The sequence below is a fragment of the Coregonus clupeaformis genome, chromosome 12 (assembly GCF_020615455.1).
Source record: "Coregonus clupeaformis isolate EN_2021a chromosome 12, ASM2061545v1, whole genome shotgun sequence".
NCBI lineage: Eukaryota > Metazoa > Chordata > Actinopteri > Salmoniformes > Salmonidae > Coregonus > Coregonus clupeaformis.
Genome location: NC_059203.1, coordinates 7,740,072 through 7,757,167, shown reverse-complemented (window position 1 = coordinate 7,757,167; position 17,096 = coordinate 7,740,072). Strand labels below are relative to the sequence as shown.

General features: G+C 41.6%; 1 protein-coding gene across 1 annotated transcript in view; it reads left to right on the top strand.

The window, feature by feature from the left end:
* LOC123492033 (ataxin-7-like) overlaps positions 1-17,096 on the top strand; it is a 39,255-nt gene that overhangs the window by 8,662 nt on the left and 13,497 nt on the right. The window contains exons 2-5 of the mRNA XM_045223686.1: positions 1,163-1,262; positions 3,451-3,666; positions 3,841-3,909; positions 10,005-10,109. Of these exons, the coding sequence (XP_045079621.1) occupies positions 3,459-3,666; positions 3,841-3,909; positions 10,005-10,109 (382 nt within the window). The 5' untranslated portion in view covers positions 1,163-1,262; positions 3,451-3,458. The remainder of the gene's footprint in view (positions 1-1,162; positions 1,263-3,450; positions 3,667-3,840; positions 3,910-10,004; positions 10,110-17,096) is intronic.

The following is a 17,096-nucleotide window of genomic DNA, read 5'->3' as shown; positions in this document are numbered from 1 at the left end:
AGAAAACCCTTTTGCAATTATGTTAGCACAGCTGAAAACTGTTGTGGTGATTTAAAGAGACTAGTTGAGTATCTGGAGCATCGGCAATTGTGGGTTCGATTACAGGCTCAAAATGGCCAGAAACAAATAACTTTCTTCTGAAACTCGTCAGTCTATTCTTGTTCTGAGAAATTAAGGCTATTCCATTCGAGAAATTGCCAAAAACTGAATTTGTACAACGCTGTGTACTACTCCCTTCACAGAACAGCGTAAACTGGCTCTAACCAGAATAGAAAGAGGAGTGGGAGGCCCCGGTGCACAACTGAGCAAGAGGACAAATACATTAGAGTGCCCTAACCTTTGAACGGTAGTGTATATATTTGTTACTGCTCGACTAAAGAAATCTTGGTCGACCAACAGCCTAACGACCAAACAATCGACCAGTCGACTAATTGGGGTCAGCCCTAAAGGGTTTCATATTCACCACCTACACCTATTTAATGTCTTATCTTTGTAATACTGTTTTCATTATTCACATTGTGTTGAATTGATGAGTAACCTACAATGGTAAAAAAAAACAGAAATTGTCTAAAGTTCTTGAAGTTAGTTCTGGGCCTACTGATGTTTACAATGCTTTTGTGTACAAAACTAAAATGGATGGCCTAATTGTTATTACTGTTCTGTATTTAATTTTTCAACTAATTTTCTTGCTGTCATATTAGGCTACTATGTGTGGTGCATTAAAAGCCTACAGTTTGCAACAGTTTTTCTAGTGGAAATAATTGGTTTCCTGTGTCTAGCTAAATTAAGTTAGGTGGCTCAAGCCCCCAACCCCTCTCAAAAAATGTTTTAATGGGAAAATGATTTTAGTGTTGTTTTTTCTCATCTTTGGAAGGGATTATTGCGCTGCAAACTGCAGGGCTCTGGAGTGGTTAACCAGGGATAGTGCTTATTGGATTGGATTACTCTGCTGCGGCGAGGAGCTCCATAAGTAGCTCATGTGCTAGCTTGAAAGCTGCCGAGCACAGAGCTACAGCCAGATCCACCAGGAGCATTGGAGGCAGTGTTATCTTCCAGACAGACAACCTGTAATTCCCTAAACAGTGATTACGGCATCAAGACAAGGAAAACAATTAACCTAATACTAACTTTTCCCACCCGTCTCTTTCTCTATCTCACCCAGATTCCTTCCACAACTTGTGTGGAGTGACCAGAGATCACCCAAACCGATGAGGTTTTACTGATCCAGTTAAGATTGCGTTCCCTTTTCCACATTTGACAAGGTAAGGTTTCAGTGAGCACAATACCCTGTATTTCTACTCATTCTACACATCAATCTTGAGACTCACTCCACAGTCCTGCAACATAGCTACAATCAGACTGCTCTCAGGTCTGCAGTTGTTCAGCGGCCATTTCATTACAAAATCTCAATAAGATATTGATAATAAATTAGTAAATGTAACAGAAGTGGTACGACGCATATGAGTAACCTAGGCTGAGACCGGAAGAGCCAATGCCTAGGCCTTGACTTATTAGGCTGATGCGCTCTTCTGCTGCACCATAAACCTGAGTTCGAACCCCATGGGTCATATTGGTTCCATGAACTGGATGAGTCTCTGTCAGGAGGTCAAAGCGAGATGAAGTGTCATAGAGGTATCCCTGAGACCTGAAGAGCAGCATTGGCTCCTGAGTCAATGCCTTCTGATGCACGGCGGACCCGTTGGTCCCATAAACAGTAGGCCTAAATACATATGGTATAACAACTGCATAGACCAACATGGAAGTGTAATATTTATCATTTGTAATTTCAAAGAATAGCCTAACTTTATTCTTAGTATGTCAGTCTGTCAGATGCAGACAATTAGCCAAATAATATTTTATTATTGATTAGAATACAATTATTTAATATTTGTAATACGTTAACACTGTGGAACCATATACAATCCCCCAAAACCAGCTCCATCACAGCATCATACCTACACATTTCGCTGTCTGTCATAAATTGTTGCACTGATTAGTTGTCATTTATAGGGCTAGTTTCTGCACACTTATTTGTCCTTTTAGACTTTTGTAATGGCAGTAGAAGTTTTGCGCATGCAGTGAAAATGCATTCAGTAATTTCTGGTTACTACTGGTAAACAAGATTAAAAACTAAAGATGGTTGTGTAGGATTTCACCACTTATTAACATGTTATGAAACCAGTATGAAAAATGTATGCACTCACTTAACTGCATGTCACTCTGGATAAGAGCATCTGCTAAATGACTAAAATGTAAAATGTTATAACTTTCACTTCGAACTTCAATCCTGTATGGCAGGTGAGGTTACAGTGTACACTATCTGTTACAAGTTGATTCTGCCCATGAGTAGCAGGAGTAGTTTAGGCCTGTGCTGAGAGTTACAAACATGAGATAATATGAAGATACATCCGAATCCCATTTTGAAAGTGGAAGGTATACATCCGAGGAATATTTCAATGCTATAAAGACCTCAGACATTCATATGTTTGTAAGACCTAATCTACAGACTCTTATATAACTGTACATCTGAATGAAGTCTTTTAGAAAGGTAACCGTGAACGGATAGCTTTCTTTCTGCTTGTTTGGTGTAAAGTGTTCCCAATTCCTAGATTATGGATGTAGGAATTCCATCCATGCGTCACATAGCACTGATGTGTTGCAAAAGGTTGTGAGAAATATGAATCTGTCAGTACTGTAAACTGGAAAGCAGTCGCGCTTTAAGGAAGTAGGACATCAATGAATATCTAGTCCCCCATCCCGCGACAAAAAACAGGTCCCTGTCTTAATTGTTTTACTTTAACAAGCATTTTTATATAAATGAACTGTTCGGTCATCGATGTGCATTATCGAGGGTGTGTACCCTCTCTGTCATCATTCTGAAGTTGGAAGCAAGAGTGATTCAGGTTGTTATGATATAATACATCGGAGCATATTCATTTGATCAATATTAGGGCACTGTAAAAAAATACAATAAAAATAGTAATAATATGTTACTATAACTAACCACATTTTCATTAATTAAACAGGTTTTTCGATAAAAAAAAAACAACAACAACTAATTACTACAATGTGAACTGTATCAATTAGGGATAGGCTATAAGAAGGTGATGAGTATAGTATTTATTTTCTAGTTGACAACATATTGTTGTCACACCCCGTGTAAGTGACCTGGATTTATTACGTTTAATGCACTCAGGGAGGTGAATTTAGATGTTCCTCCTTAAAGTTTTATCTGCGATATCTGCGATTGCCAAGACTGTATGTACCGGGGGACGGCCTCGCACACATGCACCCGTCAAAACAAGAGCTATTCCGGTGGTGTCACTCCCTCTAGCTTCTGAACACATAATCGAAGGGATTAGCGTTACGGAAACATGCGTTTGCCCGAGTCTATCAATGAAGCAATCCTGAGAACACCATAACGCTGACTGCCGTTTTGTTACATTCTAGCGGAAAGAATGTCGGAAAGGGCCGATGATGACGTCAGGGGGGAGCAGCGCAGAGTGGCCAGGCAGCTAAAGCAGCAACAGCAGCAGATCCAGCGGGGAGAAGGCTCCACAGCAATGGCGACTGTTGCGGAGCGCAGATCCATGCCTAGTCCAGAAATAATGTTGGGACAGCCTTGGAGCAGCTGGGTCAATGCTGCCAAACTCCACGGCAACGACGGTGAGTGCTCGTGCGTACTGGATGTGTGTGTAGAATCGAGACATAACGATGATCGTGAGCTTTTTTGCCGATTGCGTGCAGTTTTTGGAATATGAAGAAACGCTACTGGTAACAACAGCAGAAGCAAGCAAGTGCAACTATTTATCTCAGTGTGTAATCGATTGCCTCTTTTAGGTGCTGAATCAGAGGAAAGTTTGAAAGAGTTCGGGAAAAATCGAGAAGCCATGCGACTGTGCAGAGATGGTGAGTGTTCTCGCTTTTGTCAAAGCCAAGGTGTGTTTTGGATTTGTTGGGTTGCACCGGCTGAAATCTGGTTGTTCTGTTTAACAAGTGCACCAGACTGACCGGTGACAACAAAAGTCTGATCAATCAATGATATAGCCCAGGAATCTGTGGCCACTAGTTGACACCTTGAAGAGGGGGCTCCTATCCTCTGACCCTAAGTAGGTGCACACCACAGGTAACAACCAGGGCTTATTCAGTGGGGTGGAAAAATATACATGTAATGTAATAAAGCTGAAATGTATGTTTGTCTTACACAACAGAGAATTATAAATCTGTTTTACACCATAATTTCTGTCTGACTGTTAAGTATCATTGTGCCCACCTGAAAAAGCCTGTGTGCACGGTTAGGGGATGGGCACACTCAGTGTGGTGATGGCACTTTCACAGTTAAAATGGGTGCAATGAGGCTTTCATTAAAGCTAGAATCTTAATTGAAACAATAAGAAAGCGGACTCCCCGCCTCTGTTTTGGTTAAAAGCTGAGGGAAGGGCCTGGAGAAATATAACTGTTCGCAAATTCATAGAACAAGTCATAGATGCAAGGACTAACCATCCATGATATCAGACTTAGAGTTTTATTCATGTTTTGAGGCTATACAGTGTTTGTTTACATTTACATTGTTTACAAACATTGGACTAAAACAAGCTTATAAGCTATATTCTTCAAGAATCAATGCATATATATATATATATATATATATGTGTATGTGTGTGTATATATATATATTTTTTTAAAGTCCAAAAATGAATGTAGCAACTAAGGATTCTAGCTTTAAAGTGGCAATATGTAACTTTTTGGGCAACCTGACCAAATTCACATAGAATGTAAGTTATAGATCTATAATTCTACTTGAAATTAAGTCTATGAAGCGGTAGATCTGTTTTATGTGTGCTATTTCTAAGCTTCCCATTCTTAAGTTTAGTTTTAGTGGGGGGTTTTTAACTTAAAGTTTTGTACACCAGCTTCAAACAGCTGAAACAACAATATTTTTGATTTTGGAAAATATATTTCACAGCATTTTAGATAGTATAGTGTAGAGATTCATTTTACCATCTTATTTTGTCACATAAACTGAAATTAGGCAAACTATTCGAGTTTTGGCAACCAGGAAATTGCGGCGCGATTTCTGCATAGTGCAACTTTAAGAATAACTGCTATTCTTGTTGGAAACGGTCTAAAACCTCAGATGGCTTTCCTATGTTAGTTGAATATTTATAGTGCTACTAAACTACTACACATTCACATCTTTGTTTAGCACATATTTATATTAGCACACTCAATAAAGTACTCATCATTTACAATATTAACAACAAAGGATGACCTTACTCTTTGTTTTGGCTGCTATGATCTATAATTGATTTATTACATGGGTTGGTGTCAGTGATCTGATCAAGGCTGTCTTGAAATGTTAATTACCATGCTATAAAATTAGAGAAGCCCAAGGCTGTATGTGCAACACTGACATAACAAAAAAATGGAATGCAGTCAAACGCATTTAATTATATTTTGCCACATAGCCATCAGAAGGCATAGTGGTCCTTTTGCAAAAAAAATCTGAAGAATATTATGTTTTTTAGTAATGGTGACAAAAACTGTGCTGTAAATAGTCACTCTAGGCTGAAGTTACCCGTAAGCACAAATCTAGGATCAGCATAGCCAATCCTAACCTTTAGTATGGTAACAAGATACTGTCCTCAGTGTAAAGTCACGCTACAACTTGATTCCCAAAAAGCAACTTGTAAAAGTAAGCACTATACATGTAAGGACATCATGTACTGCACACAGTCAGTCTAGTCTTTACTCACTGTTTGGGAAGTAAGAACGGAGATGAGAAAATAGTTTGTTCTATTCATTAAATATCTATAAGGTGAAAGCTAAATTCTCCCTTAATAAGTTACCCCACTTATAGTCAAGAGAGCAGGGGAAACGCCTCGATCACACCTACAGTGTCATTGCGTTTTGGTACACCAGAAGTACATTCATTTCCAATGGAACACTGTTTGCCTTGCAGCATTGCGTTGCAGAGGCAGTTGCAGTGCGTTCTGTGTGTTGCATATGTTAGATTTCAAGAACGTATGCATCAAATTGTATGCGTAGACGGCTTGACGGAAATGGTCGCAGAAGGTGAATGTTGAACTTTTGTTGCACACATATCCAGATGAGGTGTGATCGAGGCTAAACTCACCCCTGAAGTCCTCTATAGCTGTCATGTGTCATAGGCCTACACTTGTGATGTCAGCAATACGTAGGCAGCTCATTTCAGACTTTTCCAAATAGCTTTTTTTCATGTTGAAATGGAAGGGGTTATATACTGTAGCCTACTTGTCAGGGCACTTATCTAACAGTGCATTTGCATTGGCAAACAATGGTGCCAGTGTGCGCACTGCAGTGACATTGCACAATTAAGAACAAATCACTTGTATGCTAGAGGTCTCACAGAAGCCATAACAGAAGACCAGACCTGTCTGATTTACACACTTATTTCCAGGCGTAAAAGGAGCCAAAACTGTTCAGCAAAGCACCTGGATCCAGACAATTTTGACATGACCTTCATTTACATCTTAACTTTTTCTCAGGAAGACCAAGAAGCTTGTTGACAGAATGTGATCAGGAAAGTCACTGTTGTGCTACTGCATTAGTCCAGCTACAATAGCCTATTATTACAGTGATTCAGGAAACCTTTTCTTTGTGTCATTTAGTGCTTGTTGGATCACTAAGAGGAGTATGGACCAGAGCTCGGTTTGTGTGGAATATGTAATTGAAATGGGGATAATGTTGGCTCCAAAGGTTCGAAGACAGTTCCATTTTAGTGAGAATGCTAATTCAATTGGTTGTTTTGATACGTTTGGTGCCAATGTGGAAGATAGTTTTGTCAAACCATATATCTACACACCTGATGGGGACTGAGAATGTATGCCACTGCCCGCTGATTCTGCAGAGGTGAAATGTGGCAGTGTCTCATAGTAGGTGTTGGCACTGTGAAAAAGCACCAGCTACATGTCTGAAGGCCTCAGAGTCTGGGCCTTGTTCGTCAGGCAGAGGATTCCGGAACTGTTTGAAAGGACCTGAACAGACGAAGTGAAATATCACTTCTTTTTGAAAATGAATGGAAATATTTGCTCATTTTAGTAGAATGAGAACATGACCTGAACAAGACCCAGATGTTCTGAACTTTGTTTTTCCCTAATTGTTTGTGTGACCTGCAGGATCCAATGGGATGATATTAGTGCAGTAAACTGCTGTCTGTAGGAAAACAGGGGAGCACTGATCGTGTCCTAAAAACATCAATAGAATAGAATACGACTTTATTGTGTCCATTGGTTAGAACAGAAATGTGTCTTCTGCCTTTCCCAACACCCAGAGGTACACACACACTCGTTGAGAGGCACAGGGTCAGCAGCAGTGCAGCATCCCTGGATGGAGAGCAATTGTGGGGGGCTAAGTGCCTTGCTCAAGGGCACAACTGCAGGAGATGATACATGGGATCAGAGACCAGCAGGCTGCCAGTTCAGTTCCATTTCCATTTTTCTGTTGACCAGCCTAGGGCTTTAACCAGCAACCTTGCGGCTGCTGGGCCTCTCTAACCTTGAGGCTACTGCCACAAATGCCTTCCTTTCCTCATTCTCTCTACCTCATCACCATGTATAGGTGCACACACTGGATAGGGTTTCCACCATAATGGCCTCACCTATCACAGCCTCACCTATTGATTACAGTTCAATGGTCTTGAAAGAAAATAGATGAGTACAGGACGGCTGATGCTAGGGTGTGTCCTTAGTTGGACTGCAGGCCTACTGGCTCCACACACACCAGCTCCTCTCCTGTGTTTTATATCACATTGGGTCCACAAACTCCTACATGCTCATCAGGTCTGGAGTGTGTCCTCTTGTCTTTGTCTCCTAGCACATTGTCATTCAGACCAAGCCTTGTGAAATGGGGGTACTATGGCTTACCCTGTGGATGACTACACCACTACCATGACTCACCACATATCTCCCTGGTGGAAAAGCCGTTCCTACGCACGCACGCACACACACATATACACACACACGCTCCAGAGTCCAGACATGACACACTCACATATTGGAACATGACTGTGGGATTCTCTCCTCTGATCTGCTTCTGAGTTCACTCACTCCAATATCTCTGACTCGCCTTCACCTATTTGACTGATAGCAGACTGAGAGGGGGAGGCTGGGGAATGTAGTGGCAGCAGGTCAGAGGTTGCTGCCCTGTGTCTGTGTGTGCAGTCAGCCTCTGTGCTGTGTGCCTCCAATAGCTGCTACTACTCTACCTAGATCATTCATCACTGCCATGGAAAAGGATGGTGAAATTAACTTCTCACTCACTCACTCACTCACTCACTCACTCACTCACTCACTCACTCACTCACTCACTCACTCACTCACTCACTCACTCACTCACTCACACCTTCACCCGCTCTCCCTCTCTCATCTCCATACCACACAAGTAAATGGAGAATGAAATGGCACAATGGAGCTTCACCACTTTTAAAGTCAGGCGCTTCAAGTGCAGTGCCACTGCCATGTCCTGAATGCAGAGTGGACTGGTGATTCAGCTCATTTAAGCGACCAATGGACACCCATGATAGCCAGTGTGAGCTTTTGCATAGGAATTTAATGCGACTCCTAATTTTTCCTATGAAAACAATTTCACCTTGTCAACTTTGTTTTCCACTCATTTAGATATGAAGGGTTTGTTCTTAAGAAGGTACGGTTGCATTTAAATCATTCGGTAGTAGACCGTAACTCTGTTTGGTAGGCCTATGAACTCTTTATATGTTAATTAACCAGACATTTTCATCTGAGCCAGTAGTCGATACTTCCACCTCAGTGGTAGGAGCTAACACTTAGTGAAGTGGGCCCAGACACTAACCCTGTGTGAAGTATGGGTCGGCTTGTTAATTCCCGCTCCACAGCAGCAAATGACTTCCCTAAGAGCACAGGTAAGCTTTTGTGTGGACATCGCTTGGTGACGTTTCAAGTGTCCTCAGCCGTGTGTGTGTTAAATTTTTTACATTTGAGTCATTTAGCAGACGCTCTTATCCAGAGCGACTTAAAGTTAGTGAGTGCATAAATTTTTCATACTGGCCCCCCGTGGGAATCGAACCCACAACCCTGGCGTTGCAAGCGCCATGCCCTACCAACTGAGCTACAGGAGGCCTCGTCTGCCATGGCGGTCAGGCGGGCGCTCTGGGTGGTTTCATAATTAGCCCCTTCATTAGCTCTTTGTAGTTCTCCTTGTGAGGGTCTCATCTTCTAACGTACCCCTCTGATTTCCATGATCATGAGGCTTTCACCAAAAAAGGAGGGAGTTGTTTGTGAGTGGTGGTGTTGAATCCATCAAATAACCAATCGGATCTGTTTACCTAGCATTTAACTAACACAACGACTGACAAAGGTTAAATATTTTGACATTGTTAACTGCATTCAACAGGTAATGTGGTTTTCTTGACACGTAAGATAACATTCATTCCTGTGAATGATGGTGTCCTTTTTTGCCTGGATGAATTTATTTATTTGAATATTTGCAGGTATGGTACATTAAAGCCCAAATGGCAGTCTCTCTATCGCAGTTGCTCTCCATTCTCTCTTTTTGATTTGAAGTCACATATCATTCAGAGACTCTGCCACTGGCTGTATTTCTCCTGCCTACTTTGTTGTGTAGCGAGTCTGTGTGTGTGTGTGTTTGCTTCTGCAGCAGGTAACCTTTGGAGTGCTGGCTCGGTCCTCTTTATCACTAGGTAGTTTACGTAAACGTAGTTTCCTCTACTGTGAAATGGGGCTAGTACCTAGGAGTACCCTCTGCGTTTGTAATCTCTGCACCTGTACAATCATTTTTTCTCTGCAATGATTTATCAACCATAACCATCCTAGAGTATTTAATGCTAGGCTCCATCTCCCTCCATAACACAGCATGGTTTGAAATGTTTCATTCAGCAACTGCCTGTGTCTACCTCCTACAGTTTAGGCTAGATACTGGTTATCTTCATCCTGTTCATCTGTGTTTTTCTCTCCCCCATGGAACCACAGACATGCCCATATTTGGCCAGTGTCCAGCACAGGATGACTTCTACCTGGTGATGTGCAGCCACTGCAGTCAGGTGGTGAAGCCCCAGGCCTTCCAAGCGCACTACGGTAAGTCTCACACACACACACACACACACACCACTCATGCAAACATTGTCCCCAAGAGCTGATCCAGGGTCGGGGTTTATATTGTTTTGTTTTATAGCTCTCCTGATGGGAAAGGTTTGGGCAGGGAGAGAACTAGGGATGGGAATTGCCAGGGACCTCACAATACGATATTATCACAATACTTAGGTGCCGATATGTGTTGAGATTCTCACAATTCTATATGTATTGTGATTCGATACTGTGATTTTATTTGCGAAACATGTCTGCAGCAGAGGGACAAGATAGAGCCATGAGAAAACAACATGTTTTGATCAGTCAAATTGGCTACCTATTTAAAAAGATGGAGAATAAGCTATGAAGGAAAAATAGTTTTGGTGCAGGTACAGCCAATTAGCGCAAAAGTAATATTGCAATATTGTCAAAACGATACGATATATCATCAGAAATATCCCGATATGGAACTGTATTGATTTCTTTCCCCCATCACTAGAGAGAACATTCTAGACTTGTGCTTTGGGGAAATCTGCTTGGCACTAATCTCTGTCAGGATGGCACACTACTGTGTGTGTGTGCGCATGTTCAAACACTATCAACCTCAGGAGGATTAAAAGCACACCTCCCGTTCTCCACCTCTAACATGAGAAAGGAGCACTCCGGCTTTTGATTTCCACCGCCTGAGACTTGTGTTTTCAATTCTCCTGTTAATATTTGATTTGCTCCTCCAAGTCCATTCCTCTGTGTGAGTGCAGCCTAATTTATTGTTTTATAATATGCCATTTATTTTAGCATGTTAAGCTGTCCCTGAGACATCTGAAGATGTCTAAAACATACTAGTTTCCCTCTCCACGGTGTGTTAGTTCTTAAACTGGCTCTTTGGCCGGCACGCTGGAAAGAATTGAATTTATTATGGATTTCAGAATCAAGGGATCGCTTTGCTGTGTATCTCGTTAAAACCAGCCTGTTGAACCCTCTATGCACACACTTGCGGCACGCACACAGACACACACACACACACACACCCCTGTGCTTCAGTGCAGTTAAGGGAACTGCTCTGTCCACAGACACAGTGAGTGCCTATGAGCCAGTGAGGTGGTGTAAAATGTAAACTCTCTCGCTTTCTCTTTCTGGTTAGTTCCTCTCCACGGTGGGCTGTTATGCATCAATTGGCATGTATAATTCATTTATTCCAGCTGTTCTTTAGGTCAAAGTTTGGAGACCTTCTAAAATTGATTTCAGTGCACTCTTCCACTTACCGTTATCATTGATACCTCTAGTAAAGAAGAGCAAGGTGCTTTCTGTTGTTCCTTGAGCCATTTCATTTAAGGATTTTTGTCAATGAAATAGACTAGTCTAAACTGGCAGATAACCTTATGTTATGGGTAATTCTTCAATATTTTATCGTTTTATCATATTTTCTAACACATACTGTATATTGGATAGGTCAGTGTTCCGACTCCTCACTACATTGACAGAGGGAGAGCGTTCTAATCTTTTAGGCATGCTTTCAGAGGCTTTAGTATGGATCTTTCAGTCCTTATAAACTAATGAGTTTGTAAAATTGCATGCAAGCAGTTTGCTTTTTAAGCTAAATTGGAATATTAATTTTCTAGTGTAATCCTGGTGAGCCTCTAGCCTATATCTTCCTGTGGGTGTCAAAACCAATGCCTCAATGGCACATCCTTCCATTTCTACTCTGGGCTGATCACTTAAGTCCATCTGTGTCCCAATATGCATACATTACTACACTGCACTTTATGTTGGTGTGGACATTGGGATCAATACCATTAAAATTGTCCAGTCAAGGCCACAGGGCTTCAAAGGAATCACTACTGTCCTTTTTACTATGGGGTGTTTGTTTCTTTCTCAAAGGAAAGATTGAATGAAAAGCTAGGCCTATAATATTTCATAACTGGTTGTTGCTGGTTATACAGTTATCAGGATTGGCCACAAGATGGAGACACAATAGCACTCAAGTGTCATTGGGAACACTCATTGGTCGTGTGTCAAGAGTCAAGACAGAGCAATCATGGACTAATGGCACGTGAATAGAGTAGCAACTACAGAAGTTCATACTTTCCACAAATTGAGGTTAGCCTAGTGCTGGTGTGGTTGCACCTGACTACTATAGCTTAGTAGTTCATTAACCCCTACGGGATCAATTTGTAAGTTGCTCTGGATAAGAGCGTCTGCTAAATGATGTAAATGTAAATGGGATCGGTGTCCCGTATACGGGACAGTTGAGCTAACGTGCGCTAATGTGATTAGCATGACTGTTGTAAGTAACAGCAAACTTTCAAGGACATAGACATGTCTTATATGGGCAGAACGCTTAAATTCTTGTTAATCAAACTGAACTGTCCAATTTACTGTAGCTATTGCAGTGAGAAAATACCATGCTATTGTTTGAGGAGAGTGCACAACAACAAAAAAACGTATCACGCCAATTGGTTTGATACATTCACCTCTGAAGGTAAATAATGTACTTACATTCAGTAATCTTGCTCTGATTTGTCATCCTAAGGGTCCCAGAGATAAAATGTAGCATAGTTTTGTTTGATATTCAAATGTAACTGGGTTCTACAGTTTGAACCCCTGCTGTCTCTGGCTCCACACCCACCCCTCCCGGCCATCTAGATGTGTGAAAGTTAGTGTATAAGCTAATGATCGGTTATGTATGACATTCCTGGGAGTGTGTAAACTTACATTTTGTATTACCATATCATTTTTGAATGTTCTCTATAGTTATGTACTTGAAAATTTATCAATTCGGCACATTTGGGCAGACTTGATACAAAGTAGTCCAGTATTGCAATGCTTCACAGGATCAATCTGAAACTTTGCGCACACACTGCAAAATCTAAATTGCGCCTAAACAGCAATATTATATTGTGGCCTTTCTCTTGAATTTCAAAACATGTTTTTTTGTTTGTATTATCTTTTACCAGATCTAATGTGTAATATTCTCCTACATTCATTTCACATATCCACAAACTTCAAAGTGTTTCCTTTCAAATGGTATCAAGAATATGCATATCCTTGCTTCAGGTCCTGCACTACAGGCAGTTAGATTTGGGTATGTCATTTTAGGCGAAAATCTGATACTTAAGAGGTTAACAGAACTTCCACTTTAGATGTTGTGCAATAACATTAAATTAGATAGGATGAATCTGGCTTGGATCATTGTCTTAAGTCAGATAGTGTGACTATTCCACCTGCACTGATCTGTCTCGGGTCTCGCAAAGGGTAATGGGATAGATTAAAAGTAGTTTGGCTACAATGTGCTGTCTAATGTGCTAAAATATCACCTAGGTGACATCGTCTGCTGAAAAACAGCTAAAACAATAAAAATGTCAAAGTTTTACATATTTTTTACATCTAGCTAAGGATTTTTGTGCCTCACCGAGCAGTATTTCTGAAGTTTGGCAGTGGGTTGAAAGCTAGCATAAATGTGTCCAACATAGCTTGCTAGCTGAGCCTGTCAATGAAATGATGCCGCTAACCAACCAGTGCCTATTTCATGGAGTTAATTGAGAGCGCAGTGATAGAAAAAATGAGGAACTATGTTTTCATGTTTGAATGACGGATTGTCGGGAATCCCAACATTTTAGGATGAGTTCCACGTCCTACAGGACAGATCGGTTGAGGGACGAGCGTCGCGTAGGAGTGACGCGATTTGACGTAAGACAATGGTCTTGGATAGCTCACATCCACTGGTACCACAGACTGTCTGTCTCATCTTCATAGTGATAGTCTCAGTGAATTGTAGAGATAGACTAGTCATTATGAAGCTCCATAGTAGGCCTGTTCATTCATTAGTCTTCCAGTGTACAGTGTGTGAACACAGGACTCGCCAGTGCCTCTCTGAAGACTACTGGACTTGTCTGGCCAGTGAAACATTAGTGGACTTGTCTTCTATAGAGTAATGAGCTCATCTCTGCAAGGCACAAAAGACGGACCTTCATTTTCTGCGCTGGTTGTAGTCTGTAGTTTTACATGACTTTCATTCCATGAAGCCACTGTGTTGCTTTGTTGTGTTGCTGCTGGTAGGAAAGGCATTAGCTGAGAGAGTCCGCTAAAGTTCAGTGCACTGTGATTCTATATGCTGTGATTCTTCTCTCTCTGAGGGCAGATCCACTGAGCTTAACACAATCTAGACTGTTTCACCTCATTCTCCTGTATTGCTTGAAGCCCATCCATATGGTGTATGGCAGGGGTAGGCAACTAGATTCAGCCGCAGGTCGATTTTTGTCGGAGTGAATGGGTGGGGGGCCGGAACATAATTTGTATAATTTTTTTACTTTTTTTAATCGACCACAACTAGGCCCAAAAAGAGATTGTATTTGAAAATATCAATAATTTCATACCTTGATTACATTGACACACGATCACATGCATACATACAGGTAACTGGCAAAATAAAGAAACCACCAACATAAAGTGGCTTAATAGGGCGTTGGACCGCCACGTTTTAAAAAACAAAAACGGGGATACCAAAAAACAATGCTTGCGGGATGGTTTTGGCCGACAGGCCGCCTGTTGCGGTCCCCTGGTGGATGGTGTGTTTTGACAGTGGGGCTATATGCAGAGTTATATGCTCTGATGAGAACAGGCCTGCACTGTTGACAGGACTATGTAAATACACCATCCACACCATATGAGTATGCAATCCACCAACTGGTTGCTCTAAAGCAGATCTGGTTTTATTAACCGATTTCTACAATAGTGTTGTCAAGGTGTAAGAGGATATTTTAAGGCCTATTCCTTTTGATTGGGCCTTTTTGTTTTATGTGTAGCCTACACTGAGTGTACAGTGTGTAGGCCTATACTGTATGCCGGGGCCCACTATCCAAAATGTTCCCCAGCCAGCCTGTCTCCTCAGTAGCCAGGGATTCCACGGAGAGAAGATGGTGTGAGAATAGACCATAACACTGCTCCTCTCCTCTCCGTCACTGTTTTCCTGTTCTACTGGTCTGCCAGGACCTCTGTGGCTGGCTGGCTCTCTCAGCGTTTGGCAGGCGTTGTGGGAACGTCACGCTGGGGAAGCCTGCTTGTGCTTGCGTGTGGGTTATTAAGCAACTTCTGAGCTGGACTGAGCAGCAGCGATGGGTTGGGGGGTTGAATGGGGGGAGAGGCTGGGTGCTAGCCTAGCCTGTTAGCAGGAAGACAGTGTGTCATGGGCGGGAGGGTATAAGAGGGAGAGGCCCTGGGGGGAAGCTCCAGCTTGACTCAGGGAGGAGCTTTGTCACAGCATATAGGCTGGGCTGGTTTAGTCTGTGTGAGGAGGGAGAGGAAAGGCCTGGGGTTGTTGCTCTGTTAGCTAGCTGGTGTAGTGTAGAACTGTGGGTGTGGGGCTAGGAGTGGTAGCTGTGCATTCGGTCCTGCTCTGTTGCTGCTCACCCACTGAGACAGCATTGGCATGAAGCCCAGATCTGCATGGAGTTAGTTGGAGTTTCGTATCTATGTATATATCTATCTATCCATCTCTCTCTTGTGCTTTCTCTCCATTCTCTTATTTCTCTACTCTCTCACTGTTTCCTCTCATACACTGATTGTATGTATATTTATTGGTTTCTCTGTCTCTCGCTCTCTCCTTCTCTGACACATGCTTTTCTCCATGGCTAGAAGATGAAACTGGTTTTGTAGTGCTGCTCTGCTGGTTGGGAGGAGGTAGTGCAGTCAGTGTTTCTGTTTCTGTTATCTGGCTGTAAAATAGTCAGATTAACCCTCTCAGGACTGGAACAGCCCCGAGTTGCTTTGGCCAAAATTCAACACCACATTGGAGTTTGCATTTAGTCTTTAGCTCACTTTCATTTCAGTGCTCTGCTCTTATCTAAAGAGCTGACTCTCTTGCTTTCTCTCACATGCTTTCTTCCTCTCTTACTGTATAACTTTCATTTTCTCTCTTTCTGTTTTACCTTCATGTTCTCTTTGTGTGTGTGTCAGCTTGTGTTCGTTTATGGGGTGTGAGAGCTGCATAACTTTAGAAATAACTGTTCAGGCTAAATACTGCAATACGGTTTTGATTGCACGGGGCCCTTTGTCCTGTTCAGCAGCTGCTGTTTTTTTGTCTTTGTTTAATTATTTTCATCTCTGTCTTTTATCAGTTATAGGAAGCCCAACCGTTCCATTCTGGCTGACAGGAAATCAAGCTCTTGACCCGTGTTTCTAGTTCAGGATGAATTGGCCTGGATCAGCAAGGCTTTCTTTGCTTTTGAAGCTGCCTGCTTTTGACTCTATTAAGGAAATGTTTACCCGTTGATTCCATGCACATTTATAGCAAAAATGTTACTGTTCAAAGGCCCGTTGTTTCAGGAAGAAAGAACACTACTACCTTATGAGTTATGTGCCCGTGTCAAGGAAATCACACTACAAACAATCACCCTCATGCTCTTAAGGAAATCGTGAATGTCATGGATACATTAGAACTAGTAGATATATGGAGGCTTAAATATCCTGATCTAGTGAGGTATACATGGCGGAGACTCAATCAAGCTAGTCGTCTTGACTTCTTTCTTATGTCATTCTCGTTGGCACCAAAAGTGTTGATAGGGGACAGAATGCGGTCGGACCGTCATATAATTGGCATATACATTACTCTTACTGAATTTCCACGTGGGCGAGGATATTGGAAATTTTATCAAAGCCTATTGGATGATAACTTGTTTTTAACTAGGACAGAGGAATTTATATTATATTATATATTTTCCGACATAACATAGGTACAGCAAATCCCCTTATTGTATAGGACACCTTTTAAATGTGCCTTTAGAGGCCATGCAATTCAGTACTCATCTCGAAAACAAAAGCAATTTAGGTCAAAAGAGTCCACACTAACAAAGGAAATAGAAGGTCTAACAGAACAGATAGATAGCAAAAAAAAAATGTAACAAAGAGGCTCAGAATAAATTAGAGGAAAAACTAAAAGAAATGGAGAAACTTATTCAAGAAAGATCAAGTGTAATATATTATAAAAAATAAAGCAAACTG